The 27,887-nt window shown below is 49.0% G+C and overlaps 2 protein-coding genes across 2 annotated transcripts in view; one reads left to right on the forward strand and one right to left on the reverse strand.

Annotated features, from left to right (window-relative positions):
• LOC142793044 (uncharacterized) overlaps window positions 1–27,887 on the forward strand; it is a 121,997-nt gene that overhangs the window by 64,684 nt on the left and 29,426 nt on the right. The gene's annotated exons all lie outside the window — the stretch shown is intronic.
• Window positions 7,311–27,433, reverse strand: LOC142796467 (sulfotransferase 1C3-like). The gene is made up of 4 exons (XM_075887175.1): window positions 27,254–27,433; window positions 22,997–23,409; window positions 8,567–8,873; window positions 7,311–8,023 (listed from the first exon to the last, which is right to left on the reverse strand). The coding sequence occupies exons 2-4, from the start codon at window positions 23,377–23,379 to the stop codon at window positions 7,739–7,741; spliced, it is 975 nt and encodes a 324-aa protein (XP_075743290.1). The 5' UTR covers window positions 23,380–23,409; window positions 27,254–27,433; the 3' UTR covers window positions 7,311–7,738.

Below are 27,887 nucleotides of genomic sequence, written 5' to 3' on the forward strand. Positions count from 1 at the left end.
GTAGAGTTGTAGCGCTTCTTTTGTCGTTGAAGCTCCGAAAACTAGGTCATCGACGTAGAAGCTTGCCTTCAGTTTTGCGGCCGTTACTTGGTAAATTTGTTCAACGTGATCGAAATGGTATTTCAACGTTGCAGATAATAGGAAAGGGCTTGCGGAGGTGCCGAATGGAACTCTGGTCATTCGCATTTCTTGTATTTTTGGCAGTGGTCTGCCTGACATTGGTAGCCCTTCAAACCACAAGAAACGAAGAGCATCTCTGTCTTCTTCTCGAATGCTGATTTGTAGAAACGCCTTCTGCACGTCTGCTGTAATTCCGATGGCGAAAAGGCGAAACCGGATCAAAACCTTGAAAAGGTCAGCATTCAGATTAGGACCCTTTTCGAGTTGTTCGTTGAGAGAACAAGCTCCTGATGCATGCGATGATGCGTCGAAGACTACGCGAAGTCTCGTCGTCGTAGATGTTTCGCGGATTACCTCTCGATGCGGCATGTAGTATAGGTGCTGTGTACAATAAGGGGCATCTTCAACTTTTTCAGCATGACCGTCCACCTCATACTGCCTGATAGCCTTATCGTAGGCTCTCATGGCTTCGTCGTTTGGTGACAGCCGCTTGACGAGTCCATGGAGCCTCGAAAGGGCTACTTTGCGATTGTCGGCCATGTCGACGAGAGGTGATTTCCATGGCAACGCAACTTCATAGCGTCCTTTCCGAAGCCTGGTAGTGTTGTTGAATTCTTCCAAAATATCTGCGTTGCACTGAGACGTCGGCGTGTCGGCAATTCCGATAGCATCGAGGTCCCAAAATCTTTGTAATGGGAAGGCGATCTGGTCGTCTTCGTGGGAACCTGTTCGAAGAACACATACTTGGGTGCTTGCTTTGTTACTCGTGCTTCCACCACCAGATAAGGGGCCTTGGAGAGTCCAGCCCATCTTTGTGTTAATGGCGAGTAAGGCAGGGTTTTCTTCATCCCACCTCACTTCACTCGTGTTGGGCATCAACTTCCAAAGCTGGTCCGATCCAATGAGGACACTCACACCTGGCTCACAATCTACACTCGGGTAAACGACTGCGTCAGCCAGATGTTTCCCCTCCGCTGCGATGGCTTGAAGAAGACGACTCTGCCTTGGTGCTTCAATCATCTCCTCGCAAATAAAGGGCACCACTATGGCCTCAATGTCAATGGTTAGGTCGTCGTGCTGACTGCGGAGCGTGATCTTGACCATTTTGAATCGTCGGGTTGGGTCGCTCGCTCTACCAAACGCACTGATGGCGAGTTCGGTCTCGGCAACAGCAGGTAGACTTAGCTTGGAAGCGACGCTCTCAGTGACGAACGTTCGCTGGCTTCCGTTGTCGAGAACACCGCGTATATAGCAACAATGAGATGAAGTCGTTACCCAAGCTCGAAAAGTCTGGAGAAGAACATCATTGATGAGTCGGGGAACTGAAGCTCTCTGAGTGGAAACTTGCACCGTAGCATTCGGTTTCTTCTGAGCATTAGTCACTGATGGTGTTTCAGAACTACTAGCATTGCACATCGAGGAGGCGTGTCTGCGCTTGCATGCTTGGCAGTGCACTCTCCGCCGGCAATTGCGGACCAGATGTCCTTTTGACGTGCACCGGAAGCATCGACCGTCTGTTACAAGTTTGTTGCGCTTCTCGGCCAGAGTCATGTCACTCGTGCAGTCCTCTGTCTTGTGATCGGTAGCAGCGCAGAAAAAACAGGACGAGGGGGAAGATATTGTCTTGTTTTGAAGAACGGATGCTGTAGGAGTCGCGGACTGCTTCTTGAATGATCTATTTAATACAGGTACGCTGTTGTTCGATGTCGTTGGCAAATTGTTCACTAAAGAACTCTTTTCTCGACATTCAACTTCGATGCGGAGAAATTTCATCAGCTGCTCAAGTTCCTGATCAGATGAAGCCTGGCTCGTTTCCGTCGTGTTCTCCATACTTTCTTTTTTGAAGTATTCTACGACAATGTCAGCTGGTATGACTTTGAGCAGAACTTCATTCAGCATAGCCGCGTAGGATGACTCCGTGATTCCAAGACTACGCAGTCCCCTCCTGTTTAGTTGAACTGTGTCGAAAAGCTTGCGCAGAGCAGTGACATCACTCGCTAATTTCACTGGTTTGAGCGTGCGCAAATTTCCTAAGTACTTCTGCTCAATGACTTTCTTGTTTCCAAACCGACGTTTCAAAATTTCCAGCGCGTCATCGTAACAAGAATCTGTCACCTGAATACCGGCGACGGCCTGAGCTGCAGGTCCATCTAGAAGTGAGGCCAAGTAGTGAAACCGGTCTGTGTTGGACAGCCTTGGGTTCTCGTGCACGGAGTGCAGGAACATATCCCAAAAGGGTTGCCACTTGATCACGTTTCCATCGAAACGAAGAAGCTCCAGCTTGGGAAGTCGTGCGCCGAACTCACGTTGTGGAAGTCGTTCATGCTCGCTCGGTGCACCCTCACAGGTCCTTGCGCCCATGGCTGGAGTTGTAGACGACGCCGGCGTAGCAGAAGTCTTCAGAACTTCAATGTGGTGCTCGAGCAACGCCAGAGTACTGTTAGCGGCGTCATCGTATTGCATGACCACCTCATAGTCGTCTGCCGCCAGGTCGTCAGTGATCAGGGTTTCAACCTCGTTGTTCAAGGCTTTAAGTTCCACGTTGCTGGCGCGTAGGCGGCCGTGCAGCATTCGAAGTCCAGAAAGCTCGAACTCATTGGACTGGAGCACCTGGTTGACCTCGTTGATGATTCTCGTGTTCATCGATCGCCGCGAGGCCCGCTTGCTCTTCGCTCGCTCCATGTCGGTCTAGCTCGCAGCGCAGCTCACCCACACCAGGAATGAAAGGCTCGGGTCGTTGTAGGCTTGATTCCCGGGTTTCGGCACCAAAATCGATGTGGGAAAACCACGCTTCGGAGTTTAAAGGCACCAAATGAAGGAGACGCAAACGCCAGCATCCATGGTAAAAGAGCGTGTTCTCTTTCGGCTGGTCTCTTCCTCTTCCTCGTCGTTCTCCGTCTCTTGGTGCGCGCGCTATTCGCGCGGGAGGTTCAAACAATTTCCAACACTTGGTTCATTCGAGCCACCACTTGCCGCGCAGAGCGACAGAGGATACGAAAACCCCCAATCAGCATTAATAGGCAGCCCTCCGAAATGCGTACCGGTCCCATACGTTCAGGGAACCAGTGAGATGTTGGCGCAGATCTTCAACAAAGAAGAGGTTCGTATCGCGCACGTGCATTCGTACACGCTGGGCCGCCTCCTTCCCCGCCCGAAAGTCCGGCCAACAATGGACAGGACCCCCGGTGTCATGTACAAAATCCCATGCGCCGAGTTCCCTTCTTCGTATATCGACGAGACGAAAAACCTACCGGAACGACTCAAGCAACACGCCAACGATGTGTGGAAGCTCTACAAAGAGCGCAGCGCAGTCACCGAGCATGCTGAGACGTTGGACCACCGGATAAGTTTTGAAGCAACGACCATCCTTGAAATCGAGACGAACTGGAGAAGGTAACTACTCGAGTTAAGACATATACAGTTGACAGTCAAAAACATCAACTGCTCTCTCGGAGCCCTTCGTGTACACACATAAACTGCGCTACACGGCCGAACGAAAAAGAAAGAGGGGCGTCATTATCCACCCCCCGAGTGCTTTGAAGACGCCGCTGCTACGTAGTTCTGAGTCACTGCGCCATGCTCTCTACCAGGCTGCAGAAATCAGGTGCCTTTTTTTCCTCTTCGATCCCCTACCACCGCGTATACTCCTGCAGTCTCCCGGAGGAAGGAAACAAGTCGGTTGCGGAACGTCGGGTCTCTTCAAAAACGTTTGCCTGGAGTTTAAATCATCTCCCATGGTGTTCTCCACATTCAAGGACGAGTTAACATTGACACCATGTGCCCATGATGAACGGAACCTTAAATGAACCCATGCTCTCCTTGTCATCCCTTTAAAGGGAGGTGCTATATATTTTCGTTCTTTATGTATCTCTATCACTCTCTGTCTCGGTGTATTCATTCTCTCGCCCTCTATCTTTTTCTCTTTGTTCCCTCTATCTCTGTCTTACTACCCTTTTCTCTCTACTTGATTTTGTCTCCCTCTATGTGCGCTCATTCACCCGCCCAACAGAGTTATTGCATTCTCGGCCGGACAAATCAGCTCATGTTCTTGTTCTTGTTGCCCTTCACTTGTAGTTCATATGCACTGTGAGGGATCGGCCAATAATTGAGTGTTCTGAGTGTGGAGGAGAAAAGGAAGACGAGGACGAAGAGAACGCGTGCCGATGCACGGATTTTGAATTCAGCAGAAACATTGCGCACGCCTTATAATGCTTGTTCGTAAAAAAAGGCAAAGCGACGCCCAAACAATCTGAGCCTATCCCCTGCTATCATTTAGTAAGCTTATAAAGATTTCTTAGTCTTATGCGCTTTGACAGTGTTGGAACGCATGCAAAGCCATTTACAATAGTTTTTACAACTGGTGAAGCATTTTTTACCTATAGCACAGTTTTTTTTTGTACTATGAAAACAAGGTAGAACCACGGATGTGCTGCATGCGAAGTTTGTCTATCTTCCTAGTTTCTTGATACTTGGAGCCTATACACAGTTAAAGCGTGCAAATGACTAATCGTGCATCTTTGCGAGTGACGTGGGAGAGAATGCGCGGTACATTTGGCTTCAATCCCGTGTACCCGACGGCCAGAAAATGTTTCCGCCTGCATGCGGACAGCTTCGCAGCATAGCGATCTGCGAAAGCGCGAGCTAATTACCAACGTGTTAGCTCACAGAAACTCAGTTTCCTTTCACAATAAGCGTATTTAATCCTCGGAATATTGGATCGTAGTTTCGTGTCCCCAGGGGGACACAGGTCGCCTCTTTGCGCAAACAAAGGGGGAGTTCTCAATCGGTGCTTCCTGATTGCGAAGCTTATTATGCTGATTGCGAACCGTAACGCTTGGCTGCGAAGTCCGCGATTCAAGACGTGCATTCCGCGATGTGTTCTGTCTAACCCATGCAATGAGAACGGCATACGTGACTGAAGTGTTGTGTTATCTTCCTAAACTTGGGCTCACCTTCAGCATGAGGTTTTGGTCGTGAACTGAATATAAAATGCATACCAATCTATGATCGACTGCAACAATAACGTTCTATAATCGACGAAAAGGTAAAGAGTCCGAAATATTATATAGAAAGATTACTCAGAGGTTAGACTTGGTTGGGGTAGTCTTTCCGGCTTCCAAGTGAATAGAGAGAGACAGAGGAAGAGCAAATACGAAGTAACTTCGTATATAAAATGCGTCTGTAACAATCAGCTTTCTTGTTGTATGTTACGTAGGCCTTCAGTGTTTATAAATAATTGAGCCGATGCCATAGAAAGCTAGACTTCTGCGCAATTGCGTCGGGACCACTATGTAATGTAATTAACGCGTGAAAGGCTAAAAGCGTGCTTTATACATTAAAAAGTGATTTCAGAAGCGTGAGGAGGAGGAAGCAACAAAAGGGAGAAGGCAGGGAGGTTAACCAGAAAGACATCCGGTTGGCTACCCTACACTGGGGGATTAGGGAAGGGGACAAGAAAGACGAGAAAGAGGGAAGGGAGGGAAAAAAGGTGGGGGAGAAACTGACAGTAATTTCACTGCAGCGTGTAGAACTCTACCGCATGTCAGAGGCGTTCACACAAGCCTGTGTTTCTCAGGAAACACAGCAGAGCTTTCACTGCCTTGTGGGCTGTCGAGGCATGTGGACGTTGCTGTAATAGCACCTGCACAGAAAGAGGCCGATCATACAGTCGTTGCATTGCGTTGGCAAGTACTTGTCTATCTGAGGCAAATCGAGGACAATGGCACAGCAGGTGTTCGATATTTTTTGTCGGTGCCGCAAACATCGCACGCCGCACCGTCAGTAATTCCGATTAACGTGGTATAAGGTTTCGTGAAAGACTTCCAGCCAAAGGCGATAGAGAAGCGAAGCTGCACGTTGATCTAGGCCGTGTGGAGGCCGGAGTTGTAGTGACGGGTCGAGCTCGTGTAGTCTTGTACGTCGTATGCTTAATGTGTTCCACTCAGTCAGTATGAGACTGCGGGACAGTTGACGAATATGCCTCGCCGAATCTGCTCTTGAAAGCGGAATCAGAACGCTGTTCGCTTCTTTATGCGACGTGCGTGCAGCATGATCTGCAGAATCATCGCCACCTATACCACAATGCCCAGGTAACCACTGAAAGACGATGTCGTGGCCTTTTTGTATTAAAAGGTGGTGAAGTTTCACGGTTTGGTAGGTCAACTGGTCGTGGCAACCGCGTCGGAGAACTGATATCAGGTACTGTAACGCTGGTTTTGAGTCAGAAAACACAGCCCATTTACCTAGTCTTTCTTCTGAATTGATGCCCCGCCGCGGTGGTCTAGTGGCTAAGGTACTCGGCTGCTGACCCGCAGGGCGCGGGTTCGAATCCCGGCTGCGGCGGCTGCATTTCCGATGGAGGCGGAAATGTTGTAGGCCCGTGTGCTCAGATTTGGGTGCACGTTAAAGAACCCCAGGTGGTCTAAATTTCCGGAGCCCTCCACTACGGCGTCTCTCATAATCATGTAGTGGTTTTGGGACGTTAAACCCCACATATCAATCAATCAATTCTTCTGAATTGATGAGTTCCAGTGCATTGCGCAGAGCCTCGTGAAAGCAACTCCCTGCCAAAGGCCATAGAGAAGCGAAGCTGCACGTTGATGTAGGCCGGGTGGAGGCCGGAGTTGTAGTGAAGGGTCGAGCTCGTGCAGTCTCGTGCAGTCTCGTGCAGAAGCGCGAGAAAACAAAATAAAGAACAATAGCTTGGAAATGAAAGCATAAGAAAGGACACCAGTTCATTCAGATGTGTCATAAAAAAACTTTCGGTCTCTCATAGAATATTCTGCGAATTTGTTTTAGAAAGAAGTTATATATCAGAGCTGCGTAAAAAAATAACAGTTTGTGTAAAGTAAAAGAAAGCGAACTTAAATGCAAACTGGTTTAGTATGACAACGCGTTAAATCTGTCTTTTTCGAGGCGTCCTCGCTCTCAATCGACAGGAAGAAGCAAAAAATAGCGCATCTGAACCATTTAATGAATATCTAAATTGAGAGGTTTACATTTGATCCGTGATGCGAATGCGAAAATGGAAATCCTTGAGCCGCTTTTTTAGCGAAGCTTCTAGTCCCACTCGTGGAGACGGTGGCATTGTCCGCAAAAAATTTTACACACTCAGCTGTAAAAAAGATACGTCTATAAGAAATTATCACTTCAAGATGCACCAGTAGCGTGCGAATTTGTACTGTCAGACATGTTTACTGCTTTTTTTTATTTATTGATTGATTGATACGTGGAACATTCCAAAACCACCATATGATTACAAGAGACGCCGTAGTAGAGTGCGCCGAAAATTTCGACCACCTGGGGTTCTTTGACGTGCACCCAAATTTAAGCACAGGGACCAGCAGTATTTTCGCCTCCATCGGAAATGCAGCCACCGCAGCTGGGATTCGATCCCGTTACCTGCGGTTGAGCAGCCGAGTACCTTAGCCACTTCATGTTACGCCCCCGTCCCTCGCACCATGCGTTCGTATTCTCTCCTTTCTACGAAATCAATATATTTGATTTCCAACAAGAATTCATTAGTGATATTGTTAACCGAAATTCATTCCAGAAGGACGCATGTGGGCATGCGCGAATTTGCTGAATTGCTTTTTGTGGTGCATGTTGAATTGACCATTCACGGCAGATTGGCGTCCTTCCACAAAACCTCCAGATCTGTTCGAAAGCCGACAGTCTTGGATGCCATTTTGGCTTTCATACGCTCAATCTGAGAGGCTGAGAAATGGTTTTTCCAGTCGCCGACAGTCGCTGTCCTCACGAGGCTGCCTCCTTTGAGCTTTCTGGCTCCGTCGGACGAGTCGTCTGAAGCTCCGTTCGGGGGACGGCCTTTGACAGACTTCTCTTGTTGCCTTGCAGAAAGGGCTTCGGCGAAGGCTCTTTTCATAATATCCGGAGATACAGTCTATATTGTGGAAAAACAAAACAAAACGGATAAAATATATATTACCATACGAATTAAGCGGATTCCATAAACCCCACACATCTACGGTATTTCAATGATCAGATTGTAAAGCAAGTCCCCAACCCTAATCCCTTATCTGAACATGCAGTATTTATGCAAACAAAACTACAAAAAACAAATAAACAAACTTCAGTGGTTTGTTGGCGTTGGCCGTGAGGCTTTATGGAAAAGCGATAGCGTGTGAGCTACAGAACTTGCACCGTAACACGATTATTTGCAATTAACTAACATAATCAAAAATCGTGCTCGCCATCGATATTCTGTATATTAAATTTTTTTCTGCCCTAATTAATGTTATTGCGTCTTATGATGACGATGGTGACAATTACAACTGCTATTTCATTGCTTCGCTCTTGAGTGCAATGAAGAATTATGGGTTGAGCGCTCGAAGGTTACATCTTATTCTACAAATAATTTTTAAATTAGAGAATTTTTTTTCTTAAATGAGCACATCTACTTCAGTGGAATAAGTTCACGACATACCTGTACAATTTCATTCAGTACTGCATCATCGCTGATTTCCTTCCCGAGAAATGCAGCAATTTTTTGAATACCCGAACGAGGATCTTTCTTCATGTGCTCGTACGCTATGCACAGAAAGTTAGGTCTCGCCTTGTGCGCGAACCAGGACGCCAGGTGATCGAAGTAATCGTTCGGGTGAATCCATCCGTCTATGAACTGCTCGAAGAACTCGTCGAAGGTCAGGTCACCGCAACCTTGGGCTTTTTGTTGCACCTGGTGGTAGTACGACACACAGGTGTCGTACGGGTTCCGAAGCACGTAGACATACCTGTTCGATTGACACAAACACAGGCCTTGAGCGCATTGGCAAAGACACATTAACAAACACAACCTTCTAGAAAGTGCGTGACTGAATTGGATCCTCTTTTCGGAATGTGATAGACTCGTTAGGGTTAAGAGAAATTCGCTTATCACCGTATGAAGCTGCCACACGTTAGGGTTTCATTGACGACGTCCTAAATAACTGGGATTTAGCTAGCATTGGTCTCCCTCGAAGTCCATATTGTCACGCAGCAAAGGACGACGCAGTTGTCTATGAGGAAAACAAGTTTATTGGAGCGAACCTGTGCTCCCCTAACAACTGAAAAAAATACACAGGTGGCGAAGCAGCGGCCAGCAAAACGACGGGCACGCTAGTGAGCGTCGGCGTTCGAATGACGTGGCATCGGCTGTGCGAGAATTTATATCCCTCGGCGCGAGGGTTTCTCGAATAGCCGAATTGTATCGGGAACGCCGTGATAGCGTTTGTTAGACACTCTGTTCGTTCGAACAGCGTTTCTAACAAACAACGCTTGAAGCGTTGTTTCTATCGAACAACGCCTGAAGCGTTGTTCGATAGCGTTTGTTCAAAACGCTGTGGTAGCGTTTGTTCGAAACGCTGTGAAAACGGCGATAGCACAGGCCGGCGCAGCCAGGCCGGAAAAACAAAACACAAATAAACAAATCCAATGCATGGTTCGCGGCATTACCCCCCCCCCCCCTTTAAGAGTGCATCGACCCGATGCTAACATAAGGGACAGTCCACACAAATTAAAAGTTCGTCATCGTCCGTAGAAAGGTTTTAAGCGAACCACATGGACGACTTCGGGTCGCGTGCGTCGTCGTGATGTACGGGAGTCCCCATCGGGGATCACTTCGTACGTTAGTTCGCCAACACGTCGTAGAATCTGGTAGGGTCCGAAATAGCGTCGTAGAAATTTCTCACTGAGTCCACGTCGTCGAATGGGAGTCCAAACCCACACACAATCTCCAGGATGGTACTCGGCGTCTCGGCGTCGGAGATTGTAGCGTCCGGCATCCACCAGTTGCTGGTCCGTTATACGAGCTCGAGCGAGCTGGCGGGCCTCCTCCGCACGCGTCGGCACTCTCTAGTAAACTTTTTCTGAAATAAATGTTTTTTACCACCACCACCACCTCCGCACGTTGGAGGTATCCTTGGACGTCGGCGTTGAGGTCGTCGTCTTCTACGTGCGGAAGCATGGCGTCGAGCATCGTAGTCGGCCGTCTTCCGTATACGAGCTCGAACGGTGTCATCTGCGTGGTTTTTTGAATAGCCGCGTTGTACGCAAGCGTGACGTACGGGAGGACTTCGTCCCACGTCTTATGTTCAACGTCGACGTACATAGACAGCATATCTGCGATTGTCTTATTGAGCCGTTCCGTTGATCCATTTGTTTGGGGGTGGTAAACCGTCGTTCTTCGGTGATCTGTGTTGCTGTAGCGTAAGATTCCTTGCATGAGCTCCGCAGTGAAGGTCGTTCCGCGGTCCATGATTAGGACCTCAGGGGCTCCATGTCGCAGCACAATTTGGTTAATAAAGAACTTTGTAACTTCTTGTGCAGTTCCCCTAGGAAGAGCGGTGGTCTCTTCGTAGCGCGTCATGTAGTCAGTCGCTACGACAATCCATTTGTTCGCGGATCGGGATGTAGGGAACGGGCCCAGAAGGTCCATTCCGATCTGTTGGAAGGGCCTCGTTGGGACGGCGATCGGCTGCAGAAGTCCGGCTGGTCTCGTCGGTGGTGTTTTTCGTCGCTGGCAGTCACGGCAGCTCCGGACGTAGTGGGTGACAAGGCGGGGCCAGAAGTATTTCGCCTTGATTTTTGTAATCGTGCGAGCTGTTCCGAGATGTCCGGAAGACGGGTCGTCGTGGCACGCTTCCAAAATTTCGTCACGAAGGTCTGCGGGGATGACAAGTAGATAATTCGTTCTCGTTCCGGGGTTGAAATTCTTCTTCACTAGGATGGAGTTTTTGAGGCTGAATGCTGGTAAGTTGCGCTTAAACGCCCTAGGCACGGCGACGTTGCGTCCTTCGAGGTAGTCGATCGTGGCGCGGGGGTCAAGGTCGGCACGCTGCTGGGCGGCTAGGTCGCTCTTTGTCACGACTCCGAAGAACGCGCTGTCTTCATCGGAGTCCTGTGGTGGTGGGTCGACGGGGGCGCGGGACAGGCAGTCGGCGTCGGAGTGTTTCCTGCCGGGTTTGTAGAATATTGTAAACTCAAACTCTTGCAGGCGCAAGCTCCATCGCCCAAGACGGCCAGAGGGGTCCTTCAAATTGGCGAGCCAACACAGCGCATGATGGTCTGTCACAACCTTAAACGGTCTACCATAGGCGTATGGGCGAAATTATGAAATGGCCCATATGATAGCCAGGCACTCTTTCTCGGAGGCAGAGTAGTTTCTCTCCTCCTTCGACAGACCACGGCTTGCATAGACGATTACATTTTCGTAACCGCTTTGCTTTTGGATGAGGACGGCACCCAAACCGATATCACTGGCGTCCGTGTGCATTTCCGTTTCGGCGTTTTCGTCGAAATGAGCGAGCACGGGCGGGTTTTGCAGGCGTTGTTGCAGCTCGCAAAATGCCTTTTCTTGGTCGTTTTCCCAGCTGAAAGCGGTGCTTTCTTTCGTCAGGCGCGTGAGTGGCTCTGCAATGCGTGCGAAGTTTGCGACGAAGCACCCGTAGTGTGCGCACAGTCCGAGAAACCTTCGCACACCCTTCTTATCTTTAGGCCTTGGGAAGTTCGCAATGGCTGATGTTTTTGTTGGGTCAGGTAGGACTCCCGCGGCGTTCGCGACGTGACCCAAGAACTGGAGTTCCTCGTACGCGAAACGGCACTTCTCAGGCTTCAGCGTTGACCCCGACGTACGAATGGCCTCGAGTACAGATTTCAACCTTGTGAGGTGTTCGTCGAAAGTCCGGGCGAATACGACAACGTCGTAGAGGTATACGAGGCAAGTGTGCCACTTCAGGCCTGCTAGCACAGTGTCCATGACTCTCTGAAACGTTGCGGGCGCCGTGCACAGCCCAAACGGCATCACCTTGAACTCGTACAGACTGTCCAGGGTTATAAATGCAGTCTTCTCTCGGTCTTTCTCGTCCACTTCAATTTGCCAGTAGCCGGTCTTCAGATCCATGGATGAGAAGTATTTGGCGTGGCAGAGGTGGTCGAGGGCGTCGTCGATTCGTGGCAGGGGGTACACGTCCTTTTTGGTGATTTTGTTTAGTCTCCGGTAGTCAACGCAGAATCTTAAAGTGACATCTTTTTTCTTCACGAGTACAACCGGCGCAGCCCACGGACTTTTTGATGGCTGTATTATGTCGTCGCTGAGCATGTTATCAACTTGAGTCCGGATGGCTTCGCGCTCGTGTAAAGAAACGCGGTACGGTGACTGTCTGGTAGGTCGGGCTCCATCTTCGGTTATTATCCGGTGCTTCGCCAAAGGTGTCTGACGTAACTTCGAGTTCGAGGAAAAACACTCGCTGTAGCGACGGAGCAACTCCAGTAATCTGTCCCTATTTTCTTGCGACAGCGCCGGGTTCACGTCGAAAGGATATGGCAGCCTGGAAGCATCTGCGCGTGCGCGTTCAAAGGTGGCGACCGCGATCACTTGACTCGCTTCTTGCGTTTCTTCGAGGAACGCAATTGCAGCGCCCTTGTTTAGATGCTGGTACTCCTCGGTGAAATTGGTGACCAAAACACGTGGGATCTGCGTTGCTTAAACCGCGCAATGCCTCTTGCGACAGACACACCGCGGTCTAGAAGCAACCTTTGGTCAGTTTCCACGATAGCGTCGACGTCAGGAGCAGCACCTTCACAATAGACGGCGATCATCAAGCTTGCGCGGGGTGGCAGGGTGACGTGATCGTCGGCGATCCTTACAGCAGCACGGTGTCCGAGGTTCGGCTGCGGCGTCGTGGAGTGATCGGAAGAGAACGTTATTGACCTGGTCTGCAGATCAATTATTGCGCCATTGTCCGTCAAAAAGTCCATTCCGAGAATTACGTCGTGGGAGCAGTTAGGCAAAATGACGAACTCCGCAGGGTACGTAGTGCCGTCTATGGTGACGCGCGATGTGCACAATCCACTTGGGGTCACGAGGTGGCCTCCTGCTGTGCGTATGTGCGGACCGTCCCATCTGGTCGTAACTTTCTTTAGCTTGGATGCGAATGACCCGCTCATGACCGAGTAGTCGGCTCCCGTGTCGATGAGGGCGACTACGTCAAAGCCGTCGATGGACAACTGGACGTCGGATGCCGCTTTCCTCGAATTTCGGGTGCGTCGGGGCGTCGTATCGCGGCTTGCACGTGTTGATGGTCGGGCACTATGCGTCGTCATCGTCGTCTTCTCAGCGGCAGGCTTCGTTACTTCGGGTACGCGTCGCGCAGCGTAGCTGTCGTCGTTTTCGGGGGTCTCGTCAGGGTGTCGTCGGGTCGTCGGGATGAGGGCATGTCGTGAGTCACGGTCTTGCGTCGTTGGAGGGTTTTCATTTTCTCGCTGTTGTGCAACTTCACCCTCAGAAGTTGCTGCTTTTAGTTTCCCCCTCGTGGGCTGGGGGACCTTCCACGGGCGAAGTCAGCATGGCTGCGGCGGTTGGGGTATTGGTACGGGTAGGGCGACGGCGAACGGTTGAAACGGGATGGTCCACGGCTGGTGTTCGACAGGTATTCTTCGATCTCAAATGGGCGCTGGCCGGCTCGCGGGCGGGGTGCGTTGACGGAGAACCCACGCAAACCCAGCCTCTCGTACGGGCAGCGGCGGTAGACGTGGTTGGCCTCTCCGCAGTGGTAGCACAGAGGACGATTATCTGGCGTTCGCCACACCTCGGTCTTCCTGGGCGCCTGGTTTCGGGTTACAGGGGGTCGGGCGGGCGACATTGGGCGGCGGTACGGCGGGGCCTCTTGATAACGGGTTGGGACGGGTCGGGGTCGACGAGCAGCAGCGGAGTAGGTCATCGCTTGTCGTTCGCAAGATGCTTCTGACGGCGTGGAATTCCCCAGTGCTTGCTGAACCTCCTCGAGGACGACGTCAGTGAGGGAGGCGACTTGGGGCTGCGGCGTTGCTGGGAACAATTTCCTCAGTTCCTCGCGAACGACGGCACGGATGGTTTCCCGCAAGTCTTCCGTCGCCAATCCAGGGGCGTTTACCGGGTTCACCGAAATGGTGTTGAGTGGTCTATCGTATTGCCGCGAACGCATATCCAAGGTCCTCTCGATCATCGAAGCCTCGGTGACGAACTCAGCGACGGTCTTAGGGGGGTTGCGGATGAGTCCAGCGAAGAGCTCTTGTTTAACTACCCGCATCAGAAAGCGCACCTTCTTCTCTTCTGCCATTTCGGGGTCAGCTCTCCGGAACAGCATCTGCATCTCCTCAGCGAACAGTACAATACCTTCGTAAGGGTGTTGCATTCGCGTCTCCAACAAAAGGGTGGCTCGTTCACCCTTTTGTTGGACAACCGTAGTGAATGTTTTGAGGAATTCGCTCTTAAAGACAGACCAGTCGGTTAGGGAGCCTTCATGGTTTTTAAACCACGTTCGAGCTGCATCCTCCAAATAGAAGAAGACATGACGAAACTTTACTTCGTCATCCCACCTGTTAAAGATGCGGATGCGCTCCAGCTTCTCCAGCCACTCTTGCGGGTCTTTACCAAGAGATCCTCGGAATGATGGGGGCTCACGAGGTTGTTGCAGAACGACGGGAGAGTTGGTAGCGCTGGTCATGGTGCCTGCGTTGATCATTGTGGTTTTTACGTCTTCTTTCTTTTTTTTTATCCGGGAGCAGTCCAAACTCTGGCTGAAGGCCTTGCTGTCGACGGCTGACACGAGTTGGGCGTGCTTGTCGGCTTGGCAATGGCTTAGGGTTCATGTACCCCGCACCTCCACCAGATGTCACACAGCAAAGGACGACGCAGTTGTTTATGAGGAAAACAAGTTTATTGGAGCGAACCTGTGCTCCCCTAACAACTGAAAAAAATACACAGGCGGCGAAGCAGTGGCCAGCAAAACGACGGGCACGCTAGTGAGCGTCGGCGATCAAATGACGCGGCATCGGCTGTGCGGGAATTCATATCCCTCGGCGCGAGGGTTTCTCGAATAGTCGAATTGTATCGAGAACGCCGTGATAGCGTTTGTTAGAAACGCTGTTCGTGCGAACAGCGTTTCTAACAAACAACGCTTGAAGCGTTGTTTCTATCGAACAACGCCTGAAGCGTTGTTCGATAGCGTTTGTTCAAAACGCTGTGGTAGCGTTTGTTCGAAACGCTGTGAAAACGGCGATAGCACAGGCCGGCGCAGCCAGGCCGGAAAAACAAAACACAAATAAACAAATCCAATGCATGGTTCGCGGCATTACCCCCCCCCCCCCCCCTTTAAGAGTGCATCGACCCGATGCTAACATAAGGGACAGTCCACACAAATTAAAAGTTCGTCATCGTCCGTAGAAAGGTTTTAAGCGAACCACATGGACGACTTCGGGTCGCGTGCGTCGTCGTGATGTACGGGAGTCCCCATCGGGGATCACTTCGTACGTTAGTTCGCCAACACGTCGTAGAATCTGGTAGGGTCCGAAATAGCGTCGTAGAAATTTCTCACTGAGTCCACGTCGTCGAATGGGAGTCCAAACCCACACACAATCTCCAGGATGGTACTCGGCGTCTCGGCGTCGGAGATTGTAGCGTCCGGCATCCACCAGTTGCTGGTCCGTTATACGAGCTCGAGCGAGCTGGCGGGCCTCCTCCGCACGCGTCGGCACTCTCTAGTAAACTTTTTCTGAAATAAATGTTTTTTACCACCACCACCACCTCCGCACGTTGGAGGTATCCTTGGACGTCGGCGTTGAGGTCGTCGTCTTCTACGTGCGGAAGCATGGCGTCGAGCATCGTAGTCGGCCGTCTTCCGTATACGAGCTCGAACGGTGTCATCTGCGTGGTTTTTTGAATAGCCGCGTTGTACGCAAGCGTGACGTACGGGAGGACTTCGTCCCACGTCTTATGTTCAACGTCGACGTACATAGACAGCATATCTGCGATTGTCTTATTGAGCCGTTCCGTTGATCCATTTGTTTGGGGGTGGTAAACCGTCGTTCTTCGGTGATCTGTGTTGCTGTAGCGTAAGATTCCTTGCATGAGCTCCGCAGTGAAGGTCGTTCCGCGGTCCATGATTAGGACCTCAGGGGCTCCATGTCGCAGCACAATTTGGTTAATAAAGAACTTTGTAACTTCTTGTGCAGTTCCCCTAGGAAGAGCGGTGGTCTCTTCGTAGCGCGTCATGTAGTCAGTCGCTACGACAATCCATTTGTTCGCGGATCGGGATGTAGGGAACGGGCCCAGAAGGTCCATTCCGATCTGTTGGAAGGGCCTCGTTGGGACGGCGATCGGCTGCAGAAGTCCGGCTGGTCTCGTCGGTGGTGTTTTTCGTCGCTGGCAGTCACGGCAGCTCCGGACGTAGTGGGTGACAAGGCGGGGCCAGAAGTATTTCGCCTTGATTTTTGTAATCGTGCGAGCTGTTCCGAGATGTCCGGAAGACGGGTCGTCGTGGCACGCTTCCAAAATTTCGTCACGAAGGTCTGCGGGGATGACAAGTAGATAATTCGTTCTCGTTCCGGGGTTGAAATTCTTCTTCACTAGGATGGAGTTTTTGAGGCTGAATGCTGGTAAGTTGCGCTTAAACGCCCTAGGCACGGCGACGTTGCGTCCTTCGAGGTAGTCGATCGTGGCGCGGGGGTCAAGGTCGGCACGCTGCTGGGCGGCTAGGTCGCTCTTTGTCACGACTCCGAAGAACGCGCTGTCTTCATCGGAGTCCTGTGGTGGTGGGTCGACGGGGGCGCGGGACAGGCAGTCGGCGTCGGAGTGTTTCCTGCCGGGTTTGTAGAATATTGTAAACTCAAACTCTTGCAGGCGCAAGCTCCATCGCCCAAGACGGCCAGAGGGGTCCTTCAAATTGGCGAGCCAACACAGCGCATGATGGTCTGTCACAACCTTAAACGGTCTACCATAGGCGTATGGGCGAAATTATGAAATGGCCCATATGATAGCCAGGCACTCTTTCTCGGAGGCAGAGTAGTTTCTCTCCTCCTTCGACAGACCACGGCTTGCATAGACGATTACATTTTCGTAACCGCTTTGCTTTTGGATGAGGACGGCACCCAAACCGATATCACTGGCGTCCGTGTGCATTTCCGTTTCGGCGTTTTCGTCGAAATGAGCGAGCACGGGCGGGTTTTGCAGGCGTTGTTGCAGCTCGCAAAATGCCTTTTCTTGGTCGTTTTCCCAGCTGAAAGCGGTGCTTTCTTTCGTCAGGCGCGTGAGTGGCTCTGCAATGCGTGCGAAGTTTGCGACGAAGCACCCGTAGTGTGCGCACAGTCCGAGAAACCTTCGCACACCCTTCTTATCTTTAGGCCTTGGGAAGTTCGCAATGGCTGATGTTTTTGTTGGGTCAGGTAGGACTCCCGCGGCGTTCGCGACGTGACCCAAGAACTGGAGTTCCTCGTACGCGAAACGGCACTTCTCAGGCTTCAGCGTTGACCCCGACGTACGAATGGCCTCGAGTACAGATTTCAACCTTGTGAGGTGTTCGTCGAAAGTCCGGGCGAATACGACAACGTCGTAGAGGTATACGAGGCAAGTGTGCCACTTCAGGCCTGCTAGCACAGTGTCCATGACTCTCTGAAACGTTGCGGGCGCCGTGCACAGCCCAAACGGCATCACCTTGAACTCGTACAGACTGTCCAGGGTTATAAATGCAGTCTTCTCTCGGTCTTTCTCGTCCACTTCAATTTGCCAGTAGCCGGTCTTCAGATCCATGGATGAGAAGTATTTGGCGTGGCAGAGGTGGTCGAGGGCGTCGTCGATTCGTGGCAGGGGGTACACGTCCTTTTTGGTGATTTTGTTTAGTCTCCGGTAGTCAACGCAGAATCTTAAAGTGACATCTTTTTTCTTCACGAGTACAACCGGCGCAGCCCACGGACTTTTTGATGGCTGTATTATGTCGTCGCTGAGCATGTTATCAACTTGAGTCCGGATGGCTTCGCGCTCGTGTAAAGAAACGCGGTACGGTGACTGTCTGGTAGGTCGGGCTCCATCTTCGGTTATTATCCGGTGCTTCGCCAAAGGTGTCTGACGTAACTTCGAGTTCGAGGAAAAACACTCGCTGTAGCGACGGAGCAACTCCAGTAATCTGTCCCTATTTTCTTGCGACAGCGCCGGGTTCACGTCGAAAGGATATGGCAGCCTGGAAGCATCTGCGCGTGCGCGTTCAAAGGTGGCGACCGCGATCACTTGACTCGCTTCTTGCGTTTCTTCGAGGAACGCAATTGCAGCGCCCTTGTTTAGATGCTGGTACTCCTCGGTGAAATTGGTGACCAAAACACGTGGGATCTGCGTTGCTTAAACCGCGCAATGCCTCTTGCGACAGACACACCGCGGTCTAGAAGCAACCTTTGGTCAGTTTCCACGATAGCGTCGACGTCAGGAGCAGCACCTTCACAATAGACGGCGATCATCAAGCTTGCGCGGGGTGGCAGGGTGACGTGATCGTCGGCGATCCTTACAGCAGCACGGTGTCCGAGGTTCGGCTGCGGCGTCGTGGAGTGATCGGAAGAGAACGTTATTGACCTGGTCTGCAGATCAATTATTGCGCCATTGTCCGTCAAAAAGTCCATTCCGAGAATTACGTCGTGGGAGCAGTTAGGCAAAATGACGAACTCCGCAGGGTACGTAGTGCCGTCTATGGTGACGCGCGATGTGCACAATCCACTTGGGGTCACGAGGTGGCCTCCTGCTGTGCGTATGTGCGGACCGTCCCATCTGGTCGTAACTTTCTTTAGCTTGGATGCGAATGACCCGCTCATGACCGAGTAGTCGGCTCCCGTGTCGATGAGGGCGACTACGTCAAAGCCGTCGATGGACAACTGGACGTCGGATGCCGCTTTCCTCGAATTTCGGGTGCGTCGGGGCGTCGTATCGCGGCTTGCACGTGTTGATGGTCGGGCACTATGCGTCGTCATCGTCGTCTTCTCAGCGGCAGGCTTCGTTACTTCGGGTACGCGTCGCGCAGCGTAGCTGTCGTCGTTTTCGGGGGTCTCGTCAGGGTGTCGTCGGGTCGTCGGGATGAGGGCATGTCGTGAGTCACGGTCTTGCGTCGTTGGAGGGTTTTCATTTTCTCGCTGTTGTGCAACTTCACCCTCAGAAGTTGCTGCTTTTAGTTTCCCCCTCGTGGGCTGGGGGACCTTCCACGGGCGAAGTCAGCATGGCTGCGGCGGTTGGGGTATTGGTACGGGTAGGGCGACGGCGAACGGTTGAAACGGGATGGTCCACGGCTGGTGTTCGACAGGTATTCTTCGATCTCAAATGGGCGCTGGCCGGCTCGCGGGCGGGGTGCGTTGACGGAGAACCCACGCAAACCCAGCCTCTCGTACGGGCAGCGGCGGTAGACGTGGTTGGCCTCTCCGCAGTGGTAGCACAGAGGACGATTATCTGGCGTTCGCCACACCTCGGTCTTCCTGGGCGCCTGGTTTCGGGTTACAGGGGGTCGGGCGGGCGACATTGGGCGGCGGTACGGCGGGGCCTCTTGATAACGGGTTGGGACGGGTCGGGGTCGACGAGCAGCAGCGGAGTAGGTCATCGCTTGTCGTTCGCAAGATGCTTCTGACGGCGTGGAATTCCCCAGTGCTTGCTGAACCTCCTCGAGGACGACGTCAGTGAGGGAGGCGACTTGGGGCTGCGGCGTTGCTGGGAACAATTTCCTCAGTTCCTCGCGAACGACGGCACGGATGGTTTCCCGCAAGTCTTCCGTCGCCAATCCAGGGGCGTTTACCGGGTTCACCGAAATGGTGTTGAGTGGTCTATCGTATTGCCGCGAACGCATATCCAAGGTCCTCTCGATCATCGAAGCCTCGGTGACGAACTCAGCGACGGTCTTAGGGGGGTTGCGGATGAGTCCAGCGAAGAGCTCTTGTTTAACTACCCGCATCAGAAAGCGCACCTTCTTCTCTTCTGCCATTTCGGGGTCAGCTCTCCGGAACAGCATCTGCATCTCCTCAGCGAACAGTACAATACCTTCGTAAGGGTGTTGCATTCGCGTCTCCAACAAAAGGGTGGCTCGTTCACCCTTTTGTTGGACAACCGTAGTGAATGTTTTGAGGAATTCGCTCTTAAAGACAGACCAGTCGGTTAGGGAGCCTTCATGGTTTTTAAACCACGTTCGAGCTGCATCCTCCAAATAGAAGAAGACATGACGAAACTTTACTTCGTCATCCCACCTGTTAAAGATGCGGATGCGCTCCAGCTTCTCCAGCCACTCTTGCGGGTCTTTACCAAGAGATCCTCGGAATGATGGGGGCTCACGAGGTTGTTGCAGAACGACGGGAGAGTTGGTAGCGCTGGTCATGGTGCCTGCGTTGATCATTGTGGTTTTTACGTCTTCTTTCTTTTTTTTTATCCGGGAGCAGTCCAAACTCTGGCTGAAGGCCTTGCTGTCGACGGCTGACACGAGTTGGGCGTGCTTGTCGGCTTGGCAATGGCTTAGGGTTCATGTACCCCGCACCTCCACCAGATGTCACACAGCAAAGGACGACGCAGTTGTTTATGAGGAAAACAAGTTTATTGGAGCGAACCTGTGCTCCCCTAACAACTGAAAAAAATACACAGGCGGCGAAGCAGTGGCCAGCAAAACGACGGGCACGCTAGTGAGCGTCGGCGATCAAATGACGCGGCATCGGCTGTGCGGGAATTCATATCCCTCGGCGCGAGGGTTTCTCGAATAGTCGAATTGTATCGAGAACGCCGTGATAGCGTTTGTTAGAAACGCTGTTCGTGCGAACAGCGTTTCTAACAAACAACGCTTGAAGCGTTGTTTCTATCGAACAACGCCTGAAGCGTTGTTCGATAGCGTTTGTTCGAAACGCTGTGGTAGCGTTTGTTCGAAACGCTGTGAAAATGGCGATAGCACAGCCCGGCGCAGCCAGGTCGAAAAAACAAAACACAAATAAACAAACCCAATGCATGGTTCGTGGTGGATTTAGCTGGCATTGGTCTCCCTCGAAGTACATATATAGGGGAATTAGACAACAGCCTAGCTGACGGTGTACACATATGTTACACTTACTAAATTTAATGCACATATTCAATAATTACGTTCTAGCTAATGATCATACTATATAAAATTCATAAATGCAAGTGTAAATATAAATAAATGGGCAGTTCTGCATAATTATGTGTGAAGACCAGGGATTAATATTTGTGGAATTTCGAATCTTCGTACGAGACACGCCTAATATGATAAAAGAAAACATTCGAACTTCGATATCAACTTAAATATACTGGTGTAATCAGTTAACTTTGTAAATATATGAAATCACGTAGGTTTGAAAACGAATTGTATTTTGTTGATTTGGCATTGCATAGCACGTATAAGGAATATTGTTATTTTCAATAGAGACAACTTAAATTTAAACTTGTGTATAAACTTTCAGAAACCTTCACTAAACCATGGCTCGACTTCGGCATTAGTAGATGCTCTAGGCAACAGACAAGCGACGGCGCAAACAGCTTCTAGAGTAATCACGAGTAACTCTATGGAGCTGGGTTTGAGCGCTACGAGCCATGACTACTTTATTATGACCAAACAGCTCCAGTACCGGTGTGGTAACTGATTCATATTGTCACGGCGTCGTGACGTGTATGGAAGGAGCAGACTGTAAATGAAAGATAAAGCTGTTTATCGGGCCGATCTTGTGGCCATGTAAAACTAAAATCAGATTACAGCAAGACACTGACACTGATAGCAGCAAGAAGAGCGTCGGCCGTCGGTCAACTGACAAGCGGTGAAGCGCGTCGGAATTTATACATGGGCTGTCGAATATTCCAACCTTATCTCTGGGCCATTGCGCAACCTCTGGAATAATCTTGACTGTACGCGTCTTGGCGCAATACTAGCAGGACAATTTAGAATATTCGGGAACCTTCTCTTACAATGAGCTGCAGTGCATCAGGCATGCTGAGCATGCCTGATAGGCTTTGTGGGCGAAAACCAAATCAAGCAAAAGTGAAAATAGAGAACGCGTGCGCCAATATTATGCTGTATCGACAACCAGGAACTGCTTTGGCAAAGTGATGATTTATGTACTAGTGAATTGATATGAAACGCTACATTAAATTATGGGAAATACTGACCACAGCCACTTTAGAGCTCGTCGTGTGCATTATCTATACATTCGAGATATTTTAAAGGGGTTCTTAGCCATCACTCGGGCTTTCTGAAAAAACACATTGTACAAACATCAACAGCTGCTGTGAACATTTCAGCCAAATTTTGTAATCGTGGGTGGCAAGTAGACTTTTCGATACGGTGAGTTTATGAGTGACATCGTCGCTTTATCAAGCACCATTCTTTTCATATATGCCGTGCCACAATCATGGAGTCACGGGGGGAACAACTGGGCACGCTATAATTGCATGATTCTAGGTAAAAGGCGCGAAGAAGGAGAATAGTGCTTGAACGGTGGCACGATTCCCTGTAACTCTGCTCATGCACGAGGCAGAGAGGAAAAATTTACTGTTGAAATATTTTTAGTGAAGAGCCGTTATTCTAGAAACCATCTGGCCTGGACCACCTACCGGTCTTGGGGCTACTAGATGAAGCTGGCTCACCAGGCCTCACTTGGTGATCGCAGCCTCCCACGCTTCCATGAGGAGGTTTGAGTTCGCATCTGTGGCTGCTGGTTGTTGCTGTGGGATGCTTTCTTTGAGAGATTCAATGAAGTTTCAAGGCGATCATTTCGCGAGGCAATAAACTTCAATACTGAACTCATTTGGTGATCACTTGAAAAGTTTGCTCAGAATTTTTTTTTATCCCACGCGTTATTTAACTGTATTGTCGTCTCTTTTTCTAGCAGCTCAGTCTAATGCTTGAATCAAAATTACTACCCCAGCGTTACACGAGATGCATATATACCTGGTCAATGTACCTTATGGTGAAGAAGCACACTTTTGACAAGGACAAAGAGGACAAGATGGACACGACACTTGTCCTCTTTGGGCCGGTCAAAAGTGCGTTACTTCACCATACCGTATAAAGATCAGTCACCGAATAGCCCAGCTTTCAACCTCATTATATACCTGGATTTGTCCGAGAAGCGCACCTTCTCGAAGGGCAGATGCGTCTTGATCACCAGTGGTAGTCCCGGAATCCTGGATAACTTCTCAACCTTCTCGCCTCCAGCGAATTCCAGGAAGGCGACGTTAGGCAAGCACGTCGCGGCGCTCTGTGCGGGCGTTTCGCTCGCATGGTTCACGATGCGCTGCAGCACGAAATGAAGCCACGTGGTGCCTGTTTTCGGGAAGCCCACGACGAACACGTCCTCCTCCCTGGGCTCGTAACGAAAGGCTGATCGAAGCCGCGACTCTTCGAACATGTCGCCCACCAGGATGCCTTCGAAGTGGTGAAGATATCTCGCCTTGTCGGACGTCGGCGATGAGCTTTCAGCTTTGATATCGGCCATGCCTCTGTACTAACACGAGGTTCTTCTTAACTGCACAGGAGGAATGCGAATTCAGTTATACGGAGTGATGCTTACCACGAGCAGGTTAAATGAATAATCCTGGCCAAAGTTTAATAATAATTGTTGGGATTTAGCATCCCGAAACCACCATTTGGTTATGAGAGACGCCGTAGTGGAGGGCTCCGGAAATTTCGACCACCTGGGGTTTTTTAACGTGGGCCTTAATCTAAGCACACGAGCTCCAAGCATTTTCACCTCCATCGGAAATGCAACGGCTGCAGCCGGGAGTCGATCCCACAACCTGCGGGTCAGCAGCCGAGTGCCTTAGCCACTAGACCACCGTGGAGGGTCCCCGGAACAAATTTAATAAGTGAAAAAAAAAAAGGTATCGACACTATAGCTGTCCTGTCCAGCTTACGTGGGAAGCGTATTCGGAATCATTATCGGTAATTCTTAACGACACTTTTACGTGAGATATACAGCCTAGTAGCTGACATTATGTATACCGAGCTCTCTAAACAGCAACAGAGTGACATCAATTGTTTATTAATGTTATCTGGAAATAATTACCGGTACGAAGCAATGTACGATTCACTATAAGAATATTTTAAAGAGCCATGAAAGTAAAAGTCTCTAGTGTCACCTTTTGTGGAAGTTGTTGTGGAACATTCATGTTCGTAAGACTATGGTATAGATAGAGTAACAAAGCAAAGTTGCTCTTCTTGTACATAGGATTCGCTGTATTACCGTTGGCTTATAGTTGTTAAGGAGTCAAAAAATGATTGAGACAATACCATAAATAAAACGGTGATGATAGCGATGGATATGTTTGACACGAGGGTCGCGCAAAGGCTTCCCTTTTGCAAAAGTTACAGCGGTTTGTACACTTGTAGCATTTGTAATTTAGTGTAAGCTTATAGATTTCGAAGCAGAGAATGACGCAATGCAACATCTTTTGCAAAAAGATAAACTCGAGAGCGAATCAACTTTTCTTTTTTGCAGATGTGAAGTATCAACAGCGAAACCACATAACATGACATCCCCGATCAACTCTTTCAAATTTACCACACTAAGGATGGTATGAAGCCTTTGGCGAACATAGGTAGACCTATAAAACGGTGGTCAGGCTTTCTTTGGACTTGCTCTTCTTCAGAAAACATGCCGTAAAACAGCAATGTGGGCTAGTTAGTAACGGGTAATTCCAAATGCAAAAAGTGGGGCGCAGTACGCGGAACGGAGACAACAGAAAAGGACGGCCACACAGGCAAACGCTCGCAAGTGGATGTTTATTGAAGAGACAACAGGTATATATAGCTATCGAAATTGGCACATGGTACAATTTCCCTCACGTAAAAAACAAAAAAAAAACCTGAGTTACTATATCCGTTTGACAAAAAAAAAATCATGAATGCCATGAAACTTCCACCTGCGACTGTGCTCCTGTGTCATCGCTCTCTTCCCTAGTCCCTGCTTTGTACTGTGCCCAACTTTTTGCCGAAAACCTGTGTATCAGATTGTGTTTTCATCTGTCGGTTTTCACGTGTGTCATATAGTCGCAAGGTGGTATCTGTGAACTACAATAAAAGTAAGTTTGCCGCACAAGAAGGCAAGGGCCTTGTGGATGATTATTATGTAAACGCTAGTTAAGCATAAAGAGTTACTTCGAAATATGCGAAAGATGTTTGCAAGCTGCCTAAGATGATAGTACATACGGCGTTCCCTGGCGCCTGTAAACACTTCTTGAACTGTACGCACTACCCGAGCACACCCTTTAGGAAATATTTGGCTGATAGTCTTGATATATATGAAGTCGTTAAAAAAAGGTAGTCTACTGTACTTTCTGATGAGATATCTTCGGTGAAGGACATTTCTGGATCCAATATTTAGACCAGAAAACTTGGCTTTAAAATTTGTTGGCCTGACGGAGACAATTTTATTAGTCGGAACACTGGCTGCAGTGACGTGCTTTGCTGAAGAACTACTAATTAGTTAAAGCCTCCTTCGTTCACTGTCACGTTCCGTAAGTCATTCCAACAATTCCATATGTTTCCGTAAGGTTCTTAAAGAAATACATGGAAAACTTGGGGGAAATATACAGATATGGATTACGCAAGAAAACATATGAAATTGTTGGAATGACATACCATACATTTTAGTGGGGCTAACCATTCTTATTCAAAGGTTGAAGTTGAAAGTTTATTCAATATCGACAATATTACTCTACAAAAAAGTGTGTAAAAGATTGGTAATACACAAGGATCCCCAAGCTAAAAACTGTCGGGGGGGGGGGGGGACATAAAAGATGTGAATGAAAAAGGAAGGGATACATCATTCAGTGGTTACAGTATCTTTGATGAGAAAAGACATGAACAGTGTAAAAATAAATACAAAATCAGAAATACTTGTATGTTCAACAAACATAAAGATAAATGTATCGCAAAAAAAAAGAATCAGAAGTTAAAATACAACACAGAAAAAGCAATATAACAAACAAAAAGCAATTGCTAGGATGAAGACAGTTGTTTCAAAAAGTATATGTGGATTTCGAATGCAGGCTCCGCGCTTGATGATTTAATGATGTAAGGAAGGGAATTCTATAGCTTGATTCTCATAAACGTGGTGGTGAATCGCCTTCTGCCAGTGCGGCAGAAGGCGATTATGCAGCTCAGAAAAACTAGTATCGTTGTTATTCACGAGGTTATATACAATAATGTCATGAATACCGCGGAAAAGCTGATACATAACAATAGATAACTTCAGCTCGTATAGGTGATGAGGAGTATAGATATTTGAATTTTGATAAAGTTGCATTGCATTGGTTGGGAAATTACTGAATGTCATCAGACAATGTGCTTGATTATTTATGCGGTGAAGTTGGTTGAGGTGGGGGGGGGAAATATGTGTTGTCCCAGGCTAATGCAATAAGATATATGGCTGTGAATATGTGCGTGATAAAGGGAATGAATAATATGTGGCTGAAAATATATACAAGTTTCGATTATGGCACGTATTCCGTAGGTTATGTTGCAAATAAGTGATTGCGCATGAAGATTGAGCTTCATATTCCTGTCTAAGATTACCCTAAGAAACTTTGTGCGATCAGATATTGGCATTATAGGTTATCGTCCAAACAGACAAATATATATTTTGAAAATACTGTCGGTAAGGAATAGAAGGCCATAAAAACGATTTAAGATGGACTAATCTTTAACATGTTCTTTTGACCCAATGAACTTAGATTTTGTAGATCAACATAAATTTTTCGTTGTAGGTCATCGGTGTTATTTGTGCAAGTGAAAACGGTCGTGTCATCTGCATACAAGATACAGTCTGCAGTACTCAAAGTATTAGATAGATCATTAATAAATCACAAGAAAAGCAATGGGCCAAGGATCTATTTCTGAGGAACACATTGATTTACATCCTGACAGCTTAAACCTTACCGTCAATTAGCGACAATATTTTTGAAAACAGATTGCTTAAGGGTACCTGAACCAGTCGACAGTGTACTAACATACGACACAAGGAAAGTACCTAGAAGGTCCAATAAACACAGCTCATAATCTTCTAAACTAAGTGATAATGATGCGCCAGCACCATGGCGGTAGAGTAAACCACAGAACTGGTCTGGTGGTTGTAGCGTTCGAATACTGACTCTAAGGTTGCGGGATATAATCCTGTTGGCGACGGCTGTTTTCATAGAGGCGTAATGTTAAAAGCCTATTTGATTAGATTCAAGCACATATTAAGAACCCCAGATGGTCAAACTTTTAAGAGCCCTCCACTAATAAGTTTCTCATAAATAAATAATGCATGGATTGGGACATAAAACGCCAACAATTACTAATAATAAGCCAGATAACGTAAAACGTACCTCAACTGTAGTATTCCTTGGGAAGGTTACACCTAATCAGTGATTCTGGTATGTTGCTCGTTAGCGTCAAGCTTCGTTTCTTCAAGCCAGCTGTTGGACGCCTCTTGTCACTCAAATCAGTGGGAATTATTAATGCTACCGAGGAGCGGCAAAAAAGGACAGCGCAAAACTTTGGTCTGTGCTGCGCTCCCAGCCTCAGTCGTTGAATTGTAACAGCAGCACATGCAGGTGTTGCATTTTTTGTTTTTTTCTTTGCACAAGAAAGCGAACGCTAGTATGTTGGGGCGCACGTGTTTCCGCTAGCATCTGCGTTTGCGAATACGGCTTCAAAAGCGCACGATAAATTCTGCAGTTCATAAAAAAGCTTTATGTGGTGCATGTAAGTATCAATCGGCGAGATATATTGGCGCCAAAAATAACTTTACTGCTAAGCTGTGACGTCTCAAAAGTGTGAATTTATTTATGTGAACAGGAGCGATGTTTGAATTCACTTTGACTGTGGCCTGATATTCAGGCAATGTTACAGCGAATCGGTACTTGCGAGTTATATGTTTAATTGAGAATAATCCTGACGCTGATAGACGCAATGGTTTCGTAAGGGACGGCTTCTGATCTCCCGTAGTAAAGTACCAAT

The sequence above is a fragment of the Rhipicephalus microplus genome, chromosome 2 (genome assembly GCF_043290135.1).
Source record: "Rhipicephalus microplus isolate Deutch F79 chromosome 2, USDA_Rmic, whole genome shotgun sequence".
NCBI lineage: Eukaryota > Metazoa > Arthropoda > Arachnida > Ixodida > Ixodidae > Rhipicephalus > Rhipicephalus microplus.

What these genes read in the sequence shown, in the direction of transcription:
- LOC142796467 (XM_075887175.1), bottom strand. Translation starts at nt 23,379, where the DNA reads ATGGCCGATATCAAAGCTGAAAGCTCATCGCCGACGTCCGACAAGGCG. An exon ending in CGCTTCTCGGACAAATCCAG is followed by an intron (nt 8,874 to 22,996) that starts GTATATAATGAG and finishes TCAATCGAACAG; the next exon opens with GTATGTCTACGTGCTTCGGA. An exon ending in TACTGAATGAAATTGTACAG is followed by an intron (nt 8,024 to 8,566) that starts GTATGTCGTGAA and finishes TCCACAATATAG; the next exon opens with ACTGTATCTCCGGATATTAT.